Raw genomic sequence first — 23,406 nt, 5'->3', positions numbered from 1 at the left:
TATCACCTACAGATCTTTTATTTAACAAAAATAGTACACTGGTATAAAATTTATAAACATGATAAATCCCATTGATTCCATATTATAAACATACATTTGTGTATATACTTGAGCACCACAGAACCTGAACGTATAACCCACACCTTAGTTGTGAACAGTGTTGACTAGTTCAGGAACTTCAGACATTAAGAAAACAGTAAGAAATACATGTGTAAAGCTTTAATTACATATTGAACTAAACATGTTATAATATTAATGCTACACATTTACTTTTAAAAAAAAATATGCTTCTGCATAGCTTCCTGAGTGTGCTCCGGTCTCTGAATTGCTTCCAGTATGAACCTACCATTTCAGTGAAGTTTATGCGGTTATGAAACTTTGCCGGGCAGCCAGACCCTTCCTTTTGCCAGATTGCTCAGTAGGTATGAAAGGTGTACTGGCACGTTGAGGCTGTCAGCTATGCTGACAGTGACTAAGAAACCATTTGAACTTATGGTCCAATAATAATGACTAACCTTTAAATCAGCTGGCCCTCAATAAGACAAATCCAACATAAAATACAATAATGAGGAACAATTATTGATGTATAGCAGACACAGAAAACTGATTACAAAGACTTTCAGTCATGACTTTAGAATGCAGTATGAACAGCAATGTTAAACTATACTACAGGGACAAAATGTGGATTTTGCAAGCATTTTTCAATTCAAGAAATTAAGCCGAGTGTTACAGAGCAAGGAAATTTTAAACAGTATCTGCCACAAGCCATGTAGGTTGACATAATATCCAATGAAATACCTGCAAAAAATGTCAAACCAAAAACTAACCTCTTATTTCAGTTAACTTATGTCAGTTAAGAAAATTGGACATTTCTAGAGAACAGATGACAGGGACAGTGATAAGATGCAAACACGATACTTTTACACTGTGCTTATGAATACACAACTCATAGCAAAATGAAATTTTTGACACCAGAACAGAAGTAGGAGAAAATATATACACAAAACATTTTTGTACAATGACAAACATTCTACAAATGCTGAATTTATGGTGTCTCCATATAACAGATAATACGTGAAAAACTAAAGAAAAAGAACTTTTGATTTAGACCACATTAACTGCAGGACTAAATCAACTTCTCTATTTGATGAAATTGTTATTAATTCTTACTGATTTTATATGTTCCATCTTTTTTTTAAGGACAGAATGTCCCCAAATTGAGCTTTACTGAACATGTTTTTCTATATTTTAATTGTAAAAGCATTTTCAACAAAAATGTAAACACAAAGAATGACAATGTGCAGAATGCAGTAATTGCTACAGTACTGCCACATTTGCATTGCAGGTTCATTTACATAATAATAATAATAATAATAATAATAATAATAATGAAACAGGTTATACATGTCCTCCCTCCTTAAGTTTTGTGACCAATTCATCAACATCAGCTAGGATGGAACCTGCCTGTCTAACTGGTGGGTCTTCCACACTCACAACCTCAATTCGTGCTGCAGTATCAACACCAAGATCCTTTGGTGATAATTTCTTAATAGGTTTCTTTTTTGCTTTCTGAAAACAAACATTTGTTTACAAAAACAAAACTAAAAGATTAATAATATTAAACACTAAAATACATGAACAGAACACATCAGCTTCTCCCGTCTTTTATAATAATTGTAATCAATATTTCCATTTGCAGTTAAGTATTATGAACTTTAAGTATATTGTAAAAATTGACAAACCATGAGATACAAAAACTGTTACATACCATAATGTTTGGCAGTGTTGCGTATCTAGGTTCATTTAACCTCAAATCAGCACTGAGGACAGCTGGCATCTTTATTTTGATCATTTCAAGACCACCATCAATTTCTCTGGTCAGTTTTAATTCACCATTTGTCTTTTCAATCTGAAAAAGTGCAACCATTTAAATGTTAGGAAGATATATTTTCATCAAGGGACTTAAAATCATTTTTAACATCTTTAAAAAGAACAACACTGCAGAGCTTACAGCCTAAAGTGCGAATATAGCGCTGAGAAAGGGTCTGACAGGTTCAGTGGAACCCACAGATAGAATTATCAGTGGATGATGATGATGATGTCGTCGTCGTCTTCAGTCCTGAGACTGGTTTGATGCAGATCTCAATGCTACTCTATCCTGTGCAAGCTTCTTCATCTCCCATTACTTACTGCAACCTACATCCTTCTGAATCTGCTAAGTGTATTCATCTCTTGGTCTCCCTTTATGATTTTTACGCTCCACACTACCCTCCAATACTAAATTGGTGATCCCTCAATGTCTCAGAACATGTCCTACCAACCAATCCCTTCTTCTAGTCAAGTTGTGCCACAAGCTCTGTTCTCCCCAAATCTATTCAATACCTCATCATTAGTTCGGTGATTTACCCATCTGATCTTCAACATTCTTCTGTAGCACCACATTTCGAAAGCTTCTATTCTCTTCTTGTCCAAATTATTTATTTTCCATGTTTCACTTCCATACATGGCTACACTCCATACAAATACTTTCAGAAATGACTTCCTGACAAATCTATACTCGATGTTAACAAATTTCTCTTCTTCAGAAACGCTTTCCTTCCCATTGCCAGTCTACATTTTATATCCTCTCCACTTCGACCATCATCAGTTACTTTGCTACCCAAATAGCAACACTCCTTTACTACTTTAACTGTCTCATTTCCTAATCTAATTCCCTCAGCATCACCCGACTTAATTCGACTACAGTCCATTATCCTCGTTTTTCTTTTGTTGATGTTCATCTTATACCCTCCCTTCAAGACACTGTCCATTGCCTTCAACTAATCTTCCAGGTCCTTTGCTGTCTGACAGAATTACAATGTCATCAGCAAACCTCAAAGTTTTTATTTCTTCTCCATGGATTTTAATACCTACTCCAAACTTTTCTTTTGTTTCCTCTATTGCTTGCTCAATATACAGATTGAATAACATCGGGGAAAGGCTACAACCCTGTCTCTCTCCCTTCCCAACCACCGCTTCCCTTTCATACCCCTCGACTCTTATAACTGCCATCTGGTTTCTGTACAAATTGTAAATAGCCACTCGCTCTCTGTATTTTACCCCTGTCACCTTCAGAGTTTGAAAGAGTATTCCAATCAACATTATCAAAATCTTTCTCTAAGTCTACAAATGCTAGAAATGTAGGTTTGCCATTCATTAATCTTTCTTCTAAGGTAAGTCGTAGGGTCAGTATTGCCTCACGTGTTCCAACATTTCTACTGATTGTTCGGTAATTTTCACATCTGTCAACACCTGCTTTCTTTGGGATTGGAATTATTATATTCTTCTTGAAGTCTGAGGGTATTTCGCCTGTTTCATACATCTTGCTCACCAGCTGGTAGAGTTTTGTCAGGACTGGCTCTCCCAAGGCCGTCAGTAGTTCCAATGGAATGTTGTCTACTCCGGGGGCCTTGTTTCGACTCAGGTCTTTCAGTGCTCTGTCAAACTCTTCACGCAGTATCGTATCTCCCATTTCATCTTCATCTACATCCTCTTCCATTTCCATAATATTGTCCTCAAGTACATCGCCCTTGTATAGACCCTCTATATACTCCTTCCACCTTTCTGCCTTCCCTTCTTTGCTTAGAACTAGGTTTCCATCTGAGCTCTTGATGTTCATACAAGTGGTTCTCTTATCTCCAAAGATCTCTAATTTTCCTGTAGGCAGTAGCTATCTTACCCCTAGTGAGATAAGCCTCTACATCCTTACATTTGTCCTCTAGCCATCCCTGCTTAGCCATTTTGCACTTCCTGTCGATCTCATTTTTGAGACATTTGTATCTCTTTTTGCCCGCTTCATTTACTGCATTTTTATATTTTCTCCTTTCATCAATTAAATTCAATATTTCTTCTGTTACCCAAGGATTTCTACTAGCCCTCGTCTTTTTACCTACTTGATCCTCTGCTGCCTTCACTACTTCATCCCTCAAAGCTACCCATTCTTCTTCAACTGTATTTCTTTCCCCCATTCCTGTCAATTGTTCCCTTATGTTCTGCCTGAAACTCTGAACAACCTCTGGTTCTTTCAGTTTATCCAGGTCCCATCTCGTTAAATTCCCACCTTTTTGCAGTTTCTTCAGTTTTAATCTACAGGTCATAACCAATAGATTGTGGTCAGAGTCCACATCTGCCCCTGGAAATGTCTTACAATTTAAAACCTGGTTCCTAAATCTCTGTCTTACCATTATATAATCTATCTGATACCTTTTAGTATCTCCAGGGTTCTTCCATGTATACAACCTTCTATCACGATTCTTAAACCAAGTGTTAGCTATGATTAAGTTGTGCTCTGTGCAAAATTCTACTAGGCGGCTTCCTCTTTCATTTCTTTGCCCCAGTCTATATTCACCTACTACGTTTCCTTCTCTCCCTTTTCCTACACACTAATTCCAGTCACCCATGACTATTAAATTTTCGTCTCCCTTCACTATCTGAATAATTTCTTTTATTTCATCATACATTTCTTCAATTTCTTCGTCATCTGCAGAGCTAGTTGGCATATAAACTTGTACTACTGTAGTAGGTGTGGGCTTCGTATCTATCTTGGCCACAATAATGCGTTCACTAAGCTGTTTGTAGTAGCTTACCCGCGTTCCTATTTTCCTATTCATTATTAAACCTACTCCTGCATTACCCCTATTTGATTTTGTGTTTATAACCCTGTAGTCACCTGCCCAGAAGTCTTTTTCCTCCTGCCACCGAACTTCACTAATTCCCACTATATCTAACTTTAACCTATCCATTTCCCTTTTCAAATTTTCTAACCTACCTGCCCGATTAAGGGATCTGACATTCCACGCTCCGATCCGTAGAACGCCGGTTTTCTTTCTCCTGATAACGACATCCTCTTGAGTAGTCCCCGCCCGGAGATCCGAATGGGGGACTATTTTACCTCCGGAATATTTTACCCAAGAGGACGCCATCATCATTTAATCATACAGTAAAGCTGCATGCCCTCGGGAAAAATTACGGCCGTAGTTTCCCCTTGCTTTCAGCCGTTCGCAGTACCAGCACAGCAAGGCCGTTTTGGTTATTGTTACAAGGCCAGATCAGTCAATCATCCAGACTGTTGCCCTTGCAACTACTGAAAAGGCTGCTGCCCCTCTTCAGGAACCACACGTTTGTCTGGCCTCTCAACAGATACCCCTCCGTTGTGGTTGTACCTACGGTACGGCTATCTGTATCGCTGAGGCACGCAAGCCTCCCCACCAACGGCAAGGTCCATGGTTCATGGGGGGGGGGGGGGGATGAAAATAGTATCCATAACATAAAAACAAACTACAATACAGTGTTCAGAAATAGGTTTAAATGTCACTCGGCATTCATATGCTTGTAAGACAGTAGTGAACAATCACTGAAAAATATCGACTATATTTAATGGCGAAGATGGTATGTAAATGAGGTTTCGTTAAAATGCTTAGAAGTCTAGTATGTCCGTAATACTAATACCACAAAGAAGGGGATGGGGATAAATAACCACAGTATAAACAACCATGTGCGCAAATTTTGCTTTAAGGAATGTTGACAAAACATGTATATAATGGTGGTAGTGATGAGTAACAATCTTTAACCAATGTAAAACTTTTAGCTAAAAGGCATTAGAGGCTCAGCCACTGAGTATATATTTTGAGAGGCAAATAGAAAAAAATTCTTCACCTAATTCAGGCAAGTGATTGTTACGCAAAATATGTACTTGCATATGTAAAGACTTAAAAAAAACATTAAACGGAAAGTACACCTTGGGCTACAGATGACTTATCTAATATATCAATACATGAAGGTTGCGTAAACAACAAAAATGATCTATTGTTCATTAAAATGAGAAATACATCTTGGGAGTAAGACCATACTTCAAGCAAAAGACAACTTATTGACCCGAAGTCCATGTTGGATACAATAAAGTTCAAAATAGGATTACTGAGTGTGCAAGATACTAAATGAAAAATAACAAGAGAGAAGTTATAAACATTTTATGTGGGTAACAACCTATAATACAATCCATCTGTATTGCAGTTGTGTAATGAGGAAACCTAACAGGGGTTATAAGAAAATTGTGTGCAATAATAGTGTCATTAGCATCGATTGTTGACAATGTACTACATAAAACTTGTCACATTTATGTCAGGCAATCTTTTCATATTATAAAACTAAGCCTTAAGGTTTATCATGAAGACTAGCTTGAGGGGGTGACAGGGAGGGGAGTAGTAGTAGAATTTGAGGAGACAGGTTATATAATTGAACCAGATAAGTGAAAAACATCAGAAAAATTCTCTAAGAAAGCCTTATTTTTCAAATATTTTTGTTAATTGAGAACATCATTTGAATGTTTTTTAAAAGTTACAAAAGATATCAATTTCCTCCAGAAGGTTTATACTTAACCCTTTTCTGCTTGATGCAGTGTTTTCATATTCTTATCAGCAATACCTATTGTGTGGTTACAAGCTTTAATGTGGAAACCTAGAGCTGAAGTGTTTAAAAGATTATTGTGTTTAAGAAACCTTGTCTTTAGTTTCTGCCCAGTTCGGCCTATGTAAAACTTTTCACATTGTTGGCAGTTAATTTTGTAAACACATGGCCTGTGATACACTGACCGTTTTACATCTATGTTCTTTTGCAGTATTGTTGCAATCCTATTATGAGTTCGGAAGGCCAACGTCAATTTACTTTTTCTAAATACATTGCTTATTTTGTCTGAGATACTACTACGTACAGAAAACATATGAATATCTTTGTTAAAAATTCTTTTCGCTTTAGTTAGAGTAATTTTTTGATTCACTCTATATGCTTTAGCTTCTTTCTTTTTCCATACAATTTTGTCAACTAGCTGCGTTTGGTATCCATTACCCACAGCTAGCAATTTCCGTGTATTTACTTCATTGTTAAAGTTTACAGCAGACATGGTTCTTAGCAACCTGCAAATCACACTATGGAAGTATGCATACTTATAACTTATAGGGGTGGAAGGATGTTTCATGAATGATAGAATCTGTGGAAGTTTGCTTCCTGTATACGTAAAAAGCAAATCACCTTTAACAGCCTGGCAGTGGGTTCATCAAACCACCTTCACAATTCTCTATTATTCCAATCTCGTATAGTGTGCAGGACGAACGAACACCTATATCTTTCCATACGAGCTCTCATTTTAAAGTAGTGATCGTTTCTCTCTATGCAGGTCGGTGTCAACAAAATATTTTCGCATTCGGAGGAGAGCGTTGGCAACTGGAGTTTTGTGACAAGATTCTGTCGCAACGGAAAACACCTTTCTTTTAATGCTGTCCAGCCCAAATCCTGTATCACTTCTGTGACACTCTCTCCAATATTTCCCGATAATACAAAACATACTGACCTCCTTTGAACTTTTTCAATATACTCCATCAGTCCTATCTGGTAAGGATGCCACACCGCACAGTAGTATTCTAATAGAGGATGGACAAGTGTAGTGTAGGCAGTCTCCTTAGTAGATCCGATACATTTTGTAAGCGTCCTGCTAATAAAACAGTGTTTGTTTAGCTTCCCCACAACATTTTCTGTGTTCCTGCCAATTTAAGTCATTCATAATTTAATTCCTAGGTATTTAGTTGAATTTACAGCTTTTAGATTTGACTGATTTATTGTGTAACCAAAGTTTAACGAGTTCCTTTTAGAACTCATGTGGATTACCTCACACTTTTCGTTATTTATGGTCAAACTGCCACTTTTCGCACCATTCTAATATTTCTTCTAAATCTTTTGCAGTTTGTTTTGATCTTCTGACGACTTCATTAGTCAATAAACGACAGTGTCATCTGCAAACAACCAAAGACGGCTGCTCAGATTGTCTCCCAAATCGTTTATATAGATAAGAAACAGCAAAGGGCTTATAACACTACCTTGGGGAACGCCAGAAGTCACTTGTTTCACTTGATCACTTTCCGTTAATTACTACAAACTGTGACCTCTCTGACAGGAAATCACAAATCCAGTAACATAACTGAGACGATACTCCGTAAGCCTTCTATTTCACTACAAGCCCCTTGTGTGGTACTGTATCAAAAGCTTTCTGGAAATCCAGCAATACGGAATCAATTTGAAATCTTTTGTCAATAGCACTCAACACTTCATGCAAATAAAGAGCTAGTTGTGTTTCACAAGAGCGATGTTTTCTAAACCACTGCTGACTGTGTCAATGGACCATTTTCTTCGAGGTAATTAATAATGTTCGAACACAACATATGTTCCAGAATCCTGCTGCATATTGAAGTTAACGATATGGGTCTGAAATGAAGTGGATTACTTCTACCACCTTTCTTGAATATTGGTGTGACCTGTGCAACTCTACAGTCTTTGGATACGGATCTTAAGTCGAGCGAACAGATGTGTATGATAAGTATGGAGCTAATGCATCAGCATACTCTGAAAGGAACCTAACTGGTACAGTCTGTACCAGAAAACTTTTTTGTTATGCGATTTAAGTTGCTTCACTACTCCGAGGATATTTACTTCTACGTTACTCATTTTGGCAGCTGTTATTGATTCGAATTCTGGAATATTTACTTAGTCTTCTTTTGTGAAGGCTTTTTGGAAGGCTGTGTTTAGTAACTCTGCTCTGGCGGCACTGTCTTGAGCAGTATCTCCATTGCTATCACCCAGAGAAGGCGTTGACAGTTTCCTGCCGCTAATACTTCACATACAACCAGAGTCTCTTTGGATTTTCTGTTAGGTTTTGAGAGAAAGTTTCATTGTGGAAACTATTATAAGCATCTCGCATTGAAGTGCGCACTAAATTTTGAACTTCTGTAAAAGATCGCCAATCTCGGGGATTCTGAGTCTGTTTAAATTTTTCATGTTTACTTCGTTGTTTCTGCAACAGTGTTCTGATCCGTTTTGTGTATCAAGGAGGATCAGCTCCGTTGTTTGTTAATTTATTTGGTATAAATCTCTCAACTGCTGCCGATACTATTTCTTTGAATTCAAGACACATCTGGTCTACACTTATATTTTTAATTTGGGGGGAGTGGAGATTGTCTCCCAGGTAGGCATCAAATGAATTTTTGTCTGCTTTTTTGAATAGGCATATTTTTCGTTTATTTTGGAGGATTTGGGGGTTACAATATTAAGTCTCACCACAACAGCCCTGTGTTCACTAATCCCTGTATCCGTTTTGATGCTTATTTTTAACTCAACATTATTTGTTGCTGAGGTCAAGTGTGTTTTCACAACTGTTCACTATTCAAATGGCTCTGAGCACTATGGGACTTAACATCTGAAGTCATCAATCCCCTAGAACTTAGAACTACTTAAACCTAACTAACCTAAAGACATCACACACATCCATGCCCGAAGCAGGATTAGAACCCACGACCATAGCAGCTGCGCTCACTATTTGCGTGGGCTCTTAAACTGCTCGAAATAATTTTCAGAGAATGCATTTAGCACAATTTCGGATGATGTTTTATGCATACCTCTGGAATTAAACATGTATTTTCCCCAACATATCAAGGGTAAATTAAAGTCACCACCTACTATTATCGTATGAATCGGGTACATGTGTGAAATCAAACTCAAGTTTTCTTTGAACCTTTCAGAAACTGTATCATCTGAATTGGGATGTTAGTAAAAGGATCCAATTATTATTTTATTCCAGTTGCCAACAATGACCCCTGCCCACACTACCTCAAAGTCAAAATCTAATTCAATTTCATAATGAGAAACTACTTCTGACAGCAACAAACACACCACCGCCAACTGTTTTTAGTGTATCCTTTCGGAACACCGTTAGGCCATTCGCAAAAATTTTGGCTGAGCTTATATCCGGCTTTAGCCAGCGTTCAGTGCCTGTAACAATTTGAGCAACAGTCCTTTCTATTAGCATTTGGAGCTCTGGCATTTTCCCAACACACCTACGACAATTTACAACTGTCATACAGATGGTTCCTGTATCTACGTTCTTCCTGTGTTCGGCCTTTTGTGACTGAAGCCCTTCTTGTGTTTTCCCCAGAGACCCTCTACACTAATAAACCACCCTGTCCACACCACACAGCCCCTGCTACCTGTGTAGCCACCTCATGCGTACAGTGGACACCTGACTTATTCAGCAGAATCCAAATCCCAACCACCCTCTGACGCAAGTCGAGGAATCTACAGCCTACACGGTCTCAGAACTGTCTGAGCCTCTGATTCAGATCCTCCACTTGGCTCTGTATCATAGGGCCGCAATTGGCCCTGTCGACTATGCTGAAAATGGTCAGCTCTGCTTTCATCTTGCAAGCATGACTGGCAGCCTTTACTACTTCTGTTAGCCACTCTAAACCAAAGGAAAATCTCTTCTGATCCAAAGTGACACAGACGTGAGCAACCACCTGCAGTTGGCTGCAACCCGTGCTCTTCATGGGGTCTGCGAGGACCCATTCCACATATGGAATGACTCCACCCCATATGGAAACAAAGCGCACATTGGATTTCTTCCCATTCTTGGCAGTCATGTCCCTAAGGGGCCCCATAGCGCACCTAATGTTGGAGCTCCCAACCATCAATAATCACACCTTCTGTGATTGTCTGGATCTTGCAGGCTGAGAGGTTTCCTCTGAAACAGGACAGGCGACAGCATCTGGCTCAGCAACAGTGTCAGCCACATACAGTACCTGGAACCGGTTTGTCAGACAAACCGTGGATGCCTTACATGCAGCCGCCTGGGAAGTCTTTCGCCGCATACCTCCCACTCTACCACAGGTGAGGGCTCAACCTCAGTGCGAGCAGTAACTAGGCTGGCCACTGGTGAGGGCTGATCGAAGGACTCTGACATGCTGGATGTCTCAAGCTGTGTAACTGAAGCCATCACTGCCTGAAGCTGAGAGTAAAGTGTCACCAACTCTGCTCGCATTCACACACAACAATTACAGTCCCTGTCCATACTACAGACCGTGGAAAACTAAACTATGCAGACAAACGGACTATTGGCACGTGCTGTACAACTCTGCCGTAAAACCTGATGAAAATGCAGGAACTGTGTATAATAAATTAGATTAATACACAGGGGTTCAAAAACCTAACTACCGAAGCACTCAAGTGAAACTAAATAATCGGCCCGATTGGGGACAGCCTTGTGTCACAAAATCTGTTTACTTTCTGATGCAAACAAGAACTGTGGTTGTAAGATATTAAATTAACACACAAAAACTCTAGAAACTGAACTATAAAGCACACATATTATAAAATTCGTTCCTGGTTAGAACTCTTAAAAGTCACAATATCCGTTACTTGCCTGTAGCTGTTTATGTGTCTGCCAACTACTGCTGCTTGACTCCATGAAGATATCGGCTTATTTTTCAGGTAAGCAACATCCCATTGAAAACCCTTGAGCTTGTTTATAGAATCTATCATTAAAAGTAAAATAAAGTAACTGTGAGAGAACTCCTGTTTTAACTTAAATTCTTTCTGATCAGTTCAGTAGTTCCACCAATTGGGATGCTGGTGTATAAGATAGTGATATCTAATGAAGAAAGGTTTGCGTCATTTTTTAACTGACTCTAGGAGATCAGAAATATTTTTTAGGATAGATTTTTTGGAGGAGACATATTCAGCCATTCAAATGGAATTTAATTTTTGACTCAAAAGGCACCCTGGGCTAATTTCGGGGCAACAGGATTCGTAACTATGAGTGACATTTTTTGCTGTTTGTAAGTAGGAAATTACAGTTTTTAATAAATACCCTCATTTTGTCTTTGAATATTGCTGTAGGGTCCCTGTCAATTTTACTAATCTCATTGTCAACAAAAAATTGTTTTAGCAATATAATCACTGATACACATAACAACCAAATTTGCCTTATCAGCTTTTAAAACGAGTGCTTCCTTTACATTTTATTTTTTAATGGCATCTCTATTCTCCTCTTCTTCCTCCCCTTTTATTATTACACAAATATTTATCGAAAACCTGCACCACTTTGTCACAGTTTTTGTTTGCTATTTAACCTGGTAACTGATCTATAGCAATTTTTGTGCGAGCAACTAAATGCTTTGACCAACTCAATATTTTGTTCAATTTTAATACTTATACTACTACTCTTCAGTACTGTTCTGTTTACACTTGTTATTAGTATGTTTGCTTCTAAAAGCCCTGTGTTGTATACTGGAATCCATGACATGCTCTACACATGAGACATGGCCATTATTTAAATAATGACAGATGTGATGTGGTTTCAACTGTCTAGAACCATTCCTATGGAAGAAATATTAGTAAGACTCCATAATGCCAAATACTTGAGTATGCTTGATTTAACTGCAGGTTACTGGCAGGTATCATTAGTGGTGAAGTTTAGGAAACCCTGGCTTTCCTTTCTGAAAGCAAATGTTATTTTGAAGTCCTAACTTTTGGGATAAGGGTATGGGCTGATAACTGGCTCAAACCTTGCTTCTGGAGACAAGTCATTAGGAAAAGTACCTGTCTATACGGAAGATGAACTGGTTCTATCCTAAGATTGGAAGGACCATATACCACTTTTAGAAAAATCTGCTGGAAAAGTGAACTGAGAAAATTCTCCAGTGCACATTTCAGTTGTGCCAAGATTAAATTTCTGGGGTTTATCCTTAGTTAAACATGTATTTGGCCTGACTCAACTACGATACAAGTCACAGATAATGTCCAAAGCAGTATAATTAATGCTACTATGCTTCATTCATTACTAAAATTAAAGACTCATTAGTCTGAGTGGAAAATGTCAAGAAGATTACAAATTTAACAGGAGCTTAATAGATCACAGGTATTAGGATACCCAGAGAATAAAGAATTCTGTATTATAATAGAGGGAAACATTCCACGTGGGAAAAATATATCTAAAAACAAAGATGATGTGGCTTACCAAACGAAAGCGCTGGCAGGTTGATAGACACACAAACACACACACAACATTCAAGCTTTCGCAACCAACGGTTGCTTCATCAGGAAAGAGGGAAGGACGAAAGGATGTGGGTTTTAAGGGAGAGGGTAAGGAGTCATTCCAATCCCAGGAGCGGAAAGACTTACCTTAGGGGGAAAAAAGGACGGGTACACACACACACACACACACACACACACACACACACACACACATATATATATCTAAGGACGTGGAATGTTTCCCTCTGTTATATATATATATATATATATATATATATATATATATATATATAAGCAGACATATTCAAGGGCAAAGAGTTTGGGCAGAGATGTCAGTCGAGGCAGAAGTGCAGAGGCAAAGATGTTGTTGAATGACATGTGAGCTATGAGTGGCGGAGATTGTGGCATGGTGGATAACGGGAAGAGAGGATATATTGAAGGACACGTTCCCATCTCCGGAGTTAGGATAGGTTGGTGTTAGTGGGAAGTATCCAGATAACCCGGACGGTGTAACACTGTGCCAAGATGTGCTGGCCATGCACCAAGACATGTTTAGCCACAGGGTGATCCTCATTACCAACAAACACTGTCTGCCTGTGTCCATTCAGGCGAATGGACAGTTTGTTGCTGGTCATTCCCACATAGAATGCATCACAGTGTAGGCAGGTCAGTTGGTGAATCATGTGGGTGCTTTCACACGTGGCTCTGCCTTTTGTAATGTCTCTTGCAGCGGTCTCTCCGCGATATTTTCAGAAATTTTATAAATTATATAACTCAGTACATATCTTGAAATATCTCTTCTTATCTTACCGATTATCAATGCAAAGTAGTTTCAAGCTCAATTATTCCTTGGAGTGCCCATTTACTCCATGGAATAGCTTCTCTGCTATCTATGTTTTCTCTTATGAAAAGGAGGAGGACTTCTTGCCGATTAGTCGTGAAAGGAGGATGTATATGTATGTGTTGTTGGGCTAGTCGCCATCTTGATGAGATTGTGTATGAGAAGGAATTTAATACATGAACTAAAGTAAGTGTGTTCGCGTATTATTTAACTGTTTATTATTGACAGTGTCTGCTTACTACGCTGTGTTGCACAGGATCAGTGGAGAACGTCTGATTTACACTGGACGAACCTGCCGTTTTGTATGCTCAAGATATCCAGTTACTTCAAATAAATAGGCTAACACGGTCTTACCAGCAGATCTCCGGTATTCCCCACATGATCACCGAACGTTAATAATTATTACAAATGTTTCCAGGAGATCGACTGACAATTTTCGTCGCACTGAGACTTCGAAATTGCTTCACTGCCTTATGGAATTTAAGTTAAGCTCAATTTAATCAGGATAGAACAGTATTGAACTGTGTGAATGTGATAAGTCTGCTTTGTCAATGAAAATTCCCTTAATATACGCATGTTTTACTATCCTGATCAGTGAAGCTAAATCAGGCCGGTGTGAGAGAGGTTTTTAAATTTTAGATCACACACAAAAAATATTAAACTTTAATCGTGTACACCTTCCGGGTTACAGGACTGGAGTAGGTGGTGGTCCCATATCCACACCGGCTGTTCAGAGCATCCTCCTACAGGCCAACCGCAAATTAGAACAGCATGCCACCCTCCACCTCAAAAAACTATCCAATGTCCTGGTTTCCCACCTCCGGAAAGGCAACTCACTCACCCTTCACAACCTTCCCAGCAAACCTCAACCTCCTCTCATTGCACACAAACCCAGTCTCTCCCATCTACTCAATCTCTCACTTCCAGCTCCACTCCCTCCAAAACCTCAAAATTCCAATCACCATAATCTGGAACCACAACACCCTAATTCAGTAGTTAACCTTTCCTCCAAACCTCTCTCCCAATCCGAAACCTCTGTCCTATCCAAAGGCCTCACCTTCAGCCCCACTCCCAGATTCAACCAAACAGCCCTCGTCAAAGATTTACTGTCCTACACTCATAATCTCTGCTGGAAATATCACTTTGCCACGAAGAAAAATGATCCTAATCCTACTCCTAATGATCCAACTCCCCAAGACACTATCCAAATTGAACCCTGCCTGGAACAGTTCTGTCCTCCGTCACAGCGAGACCCACCTCCTCTTCCTCAAAATCACCCTCTCCAAACCTTCCAGGAATTTCCAACTTCCAGCCTTGCCTCTCAATCCTCCTTAAAAATCCTTAATCCTACTCCCAACATCACCACTGCTGAAGCCCAAGCTATCCGTGATCTGAAGGCTGACCGATCCATCGTCATTCTTCCGGCGGACAAGGGTTCCATGACCGTGGTACTTGATCGTCGGGAGTATGTGGCTGAGGGACTGCGTCAGCTTTCGGACAACACCACATACAAAGTTTGCCAAGGTAATCCCATTCCTGATGTCCAGGCGGAGCTTCAAGGAATCCTCAGAACCTTAGGCCCCCTAAAAAACGTTTCACCCGACTCCATCAACCTCCTGACCCGACTAACACCCCTACCTTCTTCCTAAAATTCACAAACCCAATCATCCCGGCCACCCCATTGTAGCTGGTTACCAAGCCCCCACAGAACGTATCTCTGCCTACGTAGATCAACACCTTCAACCCATTACATGCAGTCTCCCATCCTTCATCAAAGACACCAACCACTTTCTCGAACGCCTGGAATCCTTACCCAATCTGTTACCCCCGGAAACCATCCTTGTAACCATTGATGCCACTTCCTTATACAAAAATATTCCGCACGCCCAGGGCCTTGCTGCGATGGAGCACTTCCTTTCACGCTGATCACCTGCCACCCTACCTAAAACCTCTTTCCTCATTACCTTAGCCGGCTTCATCCTGACCCACAACTTCTTCACTTTTGAAGGCCAGACATACCAAAAATTAAAGGGAACAGCCATGGGTACCAGGATGGCCCCGTCGTACGCCAACCTATTTATGGGTCGCTTAGAGGAAGCCTTCTTGGTTACACAGGCCTGCCAACCCAAAGTTTGGTATAGATTTATTGATGACATCTTCATGATCTGGACACTCAGTGAAGAAGAACTCCAGAATTTCCTCTCCAACCTCAACTCCTTTGCTTCCATCAGATTCACCTGGTCCTACTCCAAATCCCATGCCACTTTCCTTGACGTTGACCTCCATCTGTCCAATGGCCAGCTTCACACAGCCATCCACATCAAACCCACCAACAAGCAACAGTACCTCCATTATGACAGCTGCCACCCATTCCACATCAAACGGTCCCTTCCCTACAGCCGAGGTCTTTGTGGCAAACGAATCTGCTCCAGTCCGGAATCCCTGAACCATTACACCAACAACCTGACAACAGCTTTTGCATCCCGCAACTACCCTCCCGACCTGGTACAGAAGCAAATAACCAGAGCCACTTCCTCATCCCCTCAAACCCAGAACCTCCCACAGAAGAACCACAAAAGTGCCCCACTTGTGACAGGATACTTTCCGGGACTGGATCAGACTCTCCAGCAGGAATAAGACTTCCTCAAATCCTGCCCTGAAATGAGATCCATCCTTCATGAAATCCTCCCCACTCCACCAAGAGTGGCTTTCCGCCATCCACCTAACCTTCGTAACCTCTTAGTTCATCCCTATGAAATCCCCAAATCACCTTCCCTACCCTCTGGCTCCTACCCTTGTAACCGCCACCGGTGTAAAACCTGTCCCATGCACCCTCCCACCACCACCTACTCCAGTCCTGTAACCCGGAAGGTGTACAAGATCAAAGGCAGAGCCAAGTGTGAAAGCACCCATGTGATTTACCAACTGACCTGCCTACACTGTGACGCATTCTATGTGGGAATGACCAGCAACAAACTGTCCATTCGCATGAATGGACACAGGCAGACAGTGTTTGTTGGTAATGAGGATCACCCTGTGGCTAATCATGCCTTGGTGCACGGCCAGCACATTTTGGCACAGTGTTACACCGTCCGGGTTATCTGGGTACTTCCCACTAACACCAACCTATCTGAACTCCGGAGATGGGAACTTGCCCTTCAATATATCCTCTCTTCCCGTTATCCACCAGGCCTCAATCTCCGCTAATTTCAAGTTGCCGCCACTCATAGCTCACCTGTCATTCAACATCTTTGCCTCTGCACTTCCGCCTCGACTGACATCTCTGCCCAAACTCTTTGCCTTTGAATTTGTCTGCTTGTGTCTGTATATGTGTGGATGGATATGTGTGTGTGCGCGCGCGTGAGTGTATACCCGTCCTTTTTTTCCCCCCTAAGGTAAGTCTTTCCGCTCCCGGGATTGGAATGACTCCTTACCCTCTCCCTTAAAACCCACATCCTTTCGTCTTTCCCTCTTTCCTGACGAAGCAACCGTTGGTTGCGAAAGCTTGAATTTTGTGTGTATGTTTGTGTTTGTTTGTGTGTCTATCGACCTGCCAGCACTTTCGTTTGGTAAGTCACATCATCTTTGTTTTTAGAATTCTGTATTATGGTAGATGCTTCGCAGTATGGTTTGTGGTGTTTCTACCAGTAAAGGGAAAGGCAAAAGAATTGAAGTTCCAATGGTAGAATGAGTAAATGCAGGTAGAAAGTAAAGGAAAAACTGTAAACTCAAGTTTACGCACACCAGAAGTGTGCTGCAATGAAGGAAACGAAACACTTCCAATCTACTTTTCGCCCTGTTAGCACTTTCCACTACAATAACAATGGCATCACAGTCACTGGATGTCATTTACTGGAGTACTTGCCACCCTTCAATCTTAGCTGCTGCCATCTGGTTTTGTTACAGTCATCTCTATTGCGCCAACACCTCCTCGTCCCTTGAACATACTTGGCTGGCCCTCTAGATTCAAAACAATGAAGTCCAATTCCTGGATTGCATCCACATCTGTTGACACAAGGACACATGCATACCAAAGCAGACACAAAGCTCCCATTTAAGAGAATTGCTGGCACATAATCTGCAGCTCAGGAACCCAAGGCCCACCGAACATGTATGAAGCTAGGACATCTCTCAGGTACTTACCATCTGGCATGACCTAATGGCACAGGTGGTTGATCAAATGCCAAAGACATAGAACCCCCTCCTCTCCCTACTGCTACTCATGTTCTATGTCAATGACTTACATGATAATTTTAGTTGCCATCCGACACCTTTTGTATGTGATTCTGCTATGTATGAAAAATTCTATCTGGTAAAAATTTTATACACCCTCAATGAAATATCAATCCAGTGCAACAGGCTGGGTATCAGCTCAATGTATTTCTGTATCCTACAGTGTGATTGCGTGTGCGTGTTTCCATGTGACCAAACTATACTGCAACTGTATTTCTGGGTCAGAAGACAATGTTTGACACTTAGTCAAACACACACACACACACACACACACACACACACACACACACACACACACAGAGACAGTCATGGCAGCACGACACAGTAACTCATTAACAAAGCTCCAACACAAAACAGCAGTACAAGAAAAAAGTAATATTAACACCTGGCAACACTGCACCAGTCCAATCACACAATAACAACACTCAAAAGCAACACTGTAATATTGAGATTCTATACTAAAGAGCACACCACATAATACTGAAGGATAGAGTTCAAGGATGGCATGACAATGCAACAGTGATGTTATGAGCCAAAACAGACAACCTGTACCACAAATCTCAGTTTACTTGTTCAACAGCCTTCAATGGTTTTCTTCACAATACAATCCAAAAACTATACGAAAAATCATAATTATCCTTATGTTATTCAGGCTGTTGTGTTATTAGGCTAGTTCACTGTTACTTTGTGATCATTCTCTGAAACATTTGTAATTCCTAAGTCAAATTGATTGTCCTGCTCCCATTGATATATGTATTCCAACACAAAAATGTTGGAATTCTGAAGAGACTACTATTAATACTGAAAGTGCAGCTTCTGAAAATATGGCTTGATATTTTGTAACTAAACAGCACAGAATGAGAAAAGTTGGCCAACTGATTCCGCCAGTCAGGTCACTTTTGTTGACGATGTATTGTATTTGGTGCCCCTTCCGTGTGCTGCATGTCTATGTTTCAAAGTTGCCTGTTAGATATTTCAGAGAATGATTTGACACATGCTGAGTGTGTCAGGATGTTATTGGAAGACTAGGTGCCAATTTGCTAGTGAGTTATTCTGATGTTGGGTATTGTGGCTGATGGATTCATGTTTTTGTTTGGAATTATTAGTGGTGTATGTTTCGTATCATCAGAGATATAATATTTTTTTCAGTTGGCTGTCACAGATATGACAAATTTTTGAGTATATCACTGCTTGCTGCAATGGGTGAAGACAGGCTGTCTACAATCAAGCTACTACAGTTATTTTGATCCTATCTCTCTCTCTCTCTCTCTCTCTCTCTCTCTCTCTCTCTCTCTGTGTGTGTGTGTGTGTGTGTGTGTGTGTGTGTGCGTGTGTGTGTGCGTGTGTGTGTGCGTGTGCGTGTGCGTGTGCGTGTGCGTGTGCGTGTGTGTGTGTGTGTGCGCGTGTGTGTCCAGTCCAGATTTATGTGATGATGGTTGGTAAGTATTTTTTTACAGTTCTGCTTTTTGCTGTAGTATGTTTGGTATGTGTGTTGTTTGTGCATACTGATACTGCTGAGGCATGTTTTCATGAATTTTGGGGTTTTTATTATTTGGCAGCTCTGTTGGATTGTGATTGGAAGGTATCATGGACATTGGTTTACTATTGTTGATCAGGGTATTTTTGGTATTAGTTATGGAAGTTTTGATTTGTTCTGTTTTCAACAGACAGGGTAAGTGAAGGTCAGAATAACTGGTTTGATGCTTTGAGTGTGTTATGTTTTGGTACCGAGGGCTTTGTTTTAGATGCCATACAGATCAAGTAAAATTTGCAGTATCGGGTTCCGAAGCTGTGTATGGGTTCATGGTACCAAGCACTTCATACCAGCTATACAGGTCAAGTGAAATTTATGACACCAATGGTTTTTGCTTCTGCATTTATTGGTTGTGCTGAGTGTTGAAAATCTTGTGTGCTTGATTTTGTGGATTAGTATTTTTTCTGAAATGGTGGTATTATTCTGACTGTCACGTATGTAGTTTGGTCCAACCCAAAACGCCCTACTTCTGGTAGTTGCCCGGTTAGTTTATTGTACTGCTGGGGTTAAATATTTCACACATTATTTATATTCATTCACTGCCATATCATATGCTTTAAACAGGGGTGTCTACCTCCTCATTAAAAACAATCTACTTCTGCCAGTGAAATATCATTTATACCCAATAATAGTGTGCTGATATTCTCTGTCCATACCAACATCACTTAATAAACATATATACTAATGAACAACTGAATGAAGCACAAGTCCTAACACCTGGCAGTAACCAGTTCCTGTGATTTCACTACATCGTCTCAGATTTTAAGTGAAGTCAGTCTATTCCAAAAGGCAGAGCTACAGAATACATAAAGTTACAGCTGAAAACGCGACTGGTATGATTTGAGAATAGTTTTGAAGCATTATATTGAACAGTTATTTGAATACTATGCCAGAATATTGGATATGAGAATCCAACCTAGTACTGAGTGTTCAGGCCCTGCACAGAGAAATAAAGCCTGTATCAAGGAACCGCACTAGTATGATTATTCAGACTCAATTGGAGAATAATTTACTGTGGAGAATTTATTTCTGGTTATCTTTCAGGCAGTAGGTTAACTAGTAATCAAGGACAACCAGAGGAACATATGTCGTTTTTGATTATTTCCCATATAAACATTTGCCATAAGGATTCAAAAATACAGTGAAACAGCCATAGTTTTAGTCCCACATAGCCTTCAGCGATTTACATATAAATTACCAAATCATCAACGAATAATTAGTCTAATCATGACATTTAACCACACCAGACTCAACTAATGTTTGTGTTCACAGCAAATGAATGAGAACAGTTGTGCACGAGATATATGATGTTGCACATAAACATCAATTTGAAAAACATCCCGGGGAAAGGTTACCTCTACCTTGGATATGAAGGTTCCCTGTGGCCAGTCCAAGAAGGCTGCCGTCATTTGTGCTGTCTGGTTTGAGTCGTCATCAATTGCCTGTAACATTTGTGTTTTTTATCTTTCTGATAATACTCATACATTGAAAAACAAAATAAAAGTTATTACTGGAAATCTCCACAGGAAAAAAAAATGTCTGTAGTGCCAAGAAATGGCACTATACTTAAAGATGACATTCTCTGTTGACATTACTGATAACCTGTATAGTTACATAGAAAATTAGCAGTACTGTTTTCATGTTTACTGAGGTGAACCTGAAAGCAGATACCTAATGAGGCTAACTTTCATTCAAAAGCAGAATCGAATTCAGTGTCAAGTCAGGACCATGTCCACATACCTACTTACCTCACAGATTTAACTACAAGTTAAATACTTGACTGTCAACTAAGGTATAGTTTGCTTAAAGGCTAGAATACACAGTTATCTCAGTACAGGAAGAAAAGGTTTTTTACAAATTTCCTAAATGAAACTTACCTGTTTGCCAACAATAACTAGATCAGCTTTCTCATCTTTTGCAATTTTGGCAAGAATCTGGGACACATGAATGGGTTGCAGAGTCTCATATTCAGGACCTGAGATTTCAACGTGGATACCACGGTCCACTCCCATCGCAAGAGCTGTTCTCAAGGTTTCCTATAAAGAAAAATACTGTTTTGTCTATGATTTATTATGGGAATTAACTTCAATGTAGATACTTTTATACTAGTGGAATGTCACCTACGTATATGTAATATTATCAGCTTCAAGACATTTTCAGTTCCTATAACAATGTACCATTTACTTTACATTGATGGAACTACACGGACTGGAAACACATATCCACAAGGGAAAAGTGTTAATCTTTTATGCACTAACTGCAGTTTCTTTTTAATAATATATTCAAATCTATTGCCAAAAATTCTAATAGACTCCTTTATTCCTAGGACGAATACCAGATTGATAACAAAAGCCAACACAGTACATTCTTTGGCAGTCCATTGATAAATTTTCGAAATACACATGCAGTTTAAATTATCGTCAGACTCAGTTGGCAGCAAGTCATTATGATTTGCATAAGACTTTAAATCAAGGGGTACTTTCTGAACTACAGCAAGTTGTTAACATATTACGTCTACAAAATTCGAAATGAGTGGGCCTAGTGCAAGAAAAGTCGTGCAGAAACAATCAGAACTTGGATACCTAAACACGTTTGCACTACATTGTTTTGAGTCCCATAATCTTACAGGAAATTTACGAATTATTTTACTTGCGCTTGGGCTGGTCCACAAGAAACAGCAACTATTTCTGAGGCTAATTTTTTTTCTTTCATTCGAACCGCCTCCTCCACGGCGATTTCATCAAATGGATTCATGGAGTGTTTGACTCCATCTGTAACAACGCCTGTTTTATCTGGTTTTACACGAATCTGAAAATGTAAAATAGAAATGCTTTTATATGTGTGAGCGGACTGATTATGTAAGTTTCTTTCTTTTCATATGTTCGGAGAACTTAAAATATATAGGAACTTTCTACAAACATTTCGATTAAAGAAATTGAGAACAGAAATTATAATTACACACCTTAACAGCATAATCTATAACGCGCTTCACACCAACCAAAACCCGTGCCATTTTATTACAAAAGCACCACCTACTTAAGGACTTAAAACCTTTAACCCCAAAGCTCCTCACCACTGCTCACTGTTTCAAATGCACGCCTTTCACAGATGTTCCGCCTGTTTACGTTGCAGCAAGTAAAACAAAGATCGCCTGCGACTTGTTGTTCGAGCAATGCGCATTTAGCACAAGCATAGTATTTACAAATGACAGCCATTGAACATAAAAATAATCAACGATCTTTACTCTCCACAATGATGAAAATGTGCGCCAGTCTATGGATGTGGTTGAGTTTGATTGACTGATTCATATTTGGTCCCATTTGGCTACATTTTGTACTTGTAAAGATCGATTCACACTAGATGTTAACGGACCGACACACACGTCAACGAGACGTAAATGTGCGTACACACTGGAAGTCACGTAACGTCAATTCGTAGCCCAGTGCCGAATAGTGAAAATGATGTTATGCCATCCATGATACAAATACTCTGAGTATTGTATCTGAATTGAGAAACTAACAACATTGAATCCCTGATGCGCTAATGTAACCCTGGACAATTGCGTAGGCCTATTGTTTCACTGCCTAAGTGCCTACCACAATACGGGCACGAAGACTCCGTATATCTTCTACCGCGGTTTCGTACACAAGAGCTTCCAACCCTCCCACAAATAAAAGTCATGGATCTAGGTCTGAATAGCGTGGACGCCAAGGAACTAGTCAATCTCTACCAATAGATATGTCACGGAATCTGTGGACCAATTCCTTGGCCTCTACACCTTCCAGACTTAAACCCACCAGATTTTTATTTGAGGTGGCATTTGAAAGCTATTGTGTGTGGAAACCTTATGCAAGATGCACAGAGGCATCATCTGGTGTAACATTCGCGACACTTCGCCCTGATTTTG

At 39.9% G+C, this 23,406-nt stretch overlaps 1 protein-coding gene across 1 annotated transcript; it reads right to left on the bottom strand.

Moving 5' to 3' along the window:
• LOC126257337 (electron transfer flavoprotein subunit beta) lies at positions 1-22,619 on the bottom strand. The gene is made up of 6 exons (XM_049955555.1): positions 22,462-22,619; positions 22,149-22,307; positions 21,377-21,535; positions 20,861-20,941; positions 1,769-1,909; positions 1-1,569 (listed from the first exon to the last, which is right to left on the bottom strand). Exons 1-6 carry the CDS (start codon positions 22,510-22,512, stop codon positions 1,399-1,401), a joined length of 762 nt encoding a protein of 253 aa, XP_049811512.1. The 5' UTR covers positions 22,513-22,619; the 3' UTR covers positions 1-1,398.
• Positions 22,620-23,406: the final 787 nt, after the last annotated feature.

Source organism: Schistocerca nitens, chromosome 1 (assembly GCF_023898315.1).
Source record: "Schistocerca nitens isolate TAMUIC-IGC-003100 chromosome 1, iqSchNite1.1, whole genome shotgun sequence".
NCBI lineage: Eukaryota > Metazoa > Arthropoda > Insecta > Orthoptera > Acrididae > Schistocerca > Schistocerca nitens.
Note: the sequence above shows the minus strand (reverse complement) of the source record. Positions and strands in the feature narration are given on the sequence as shown.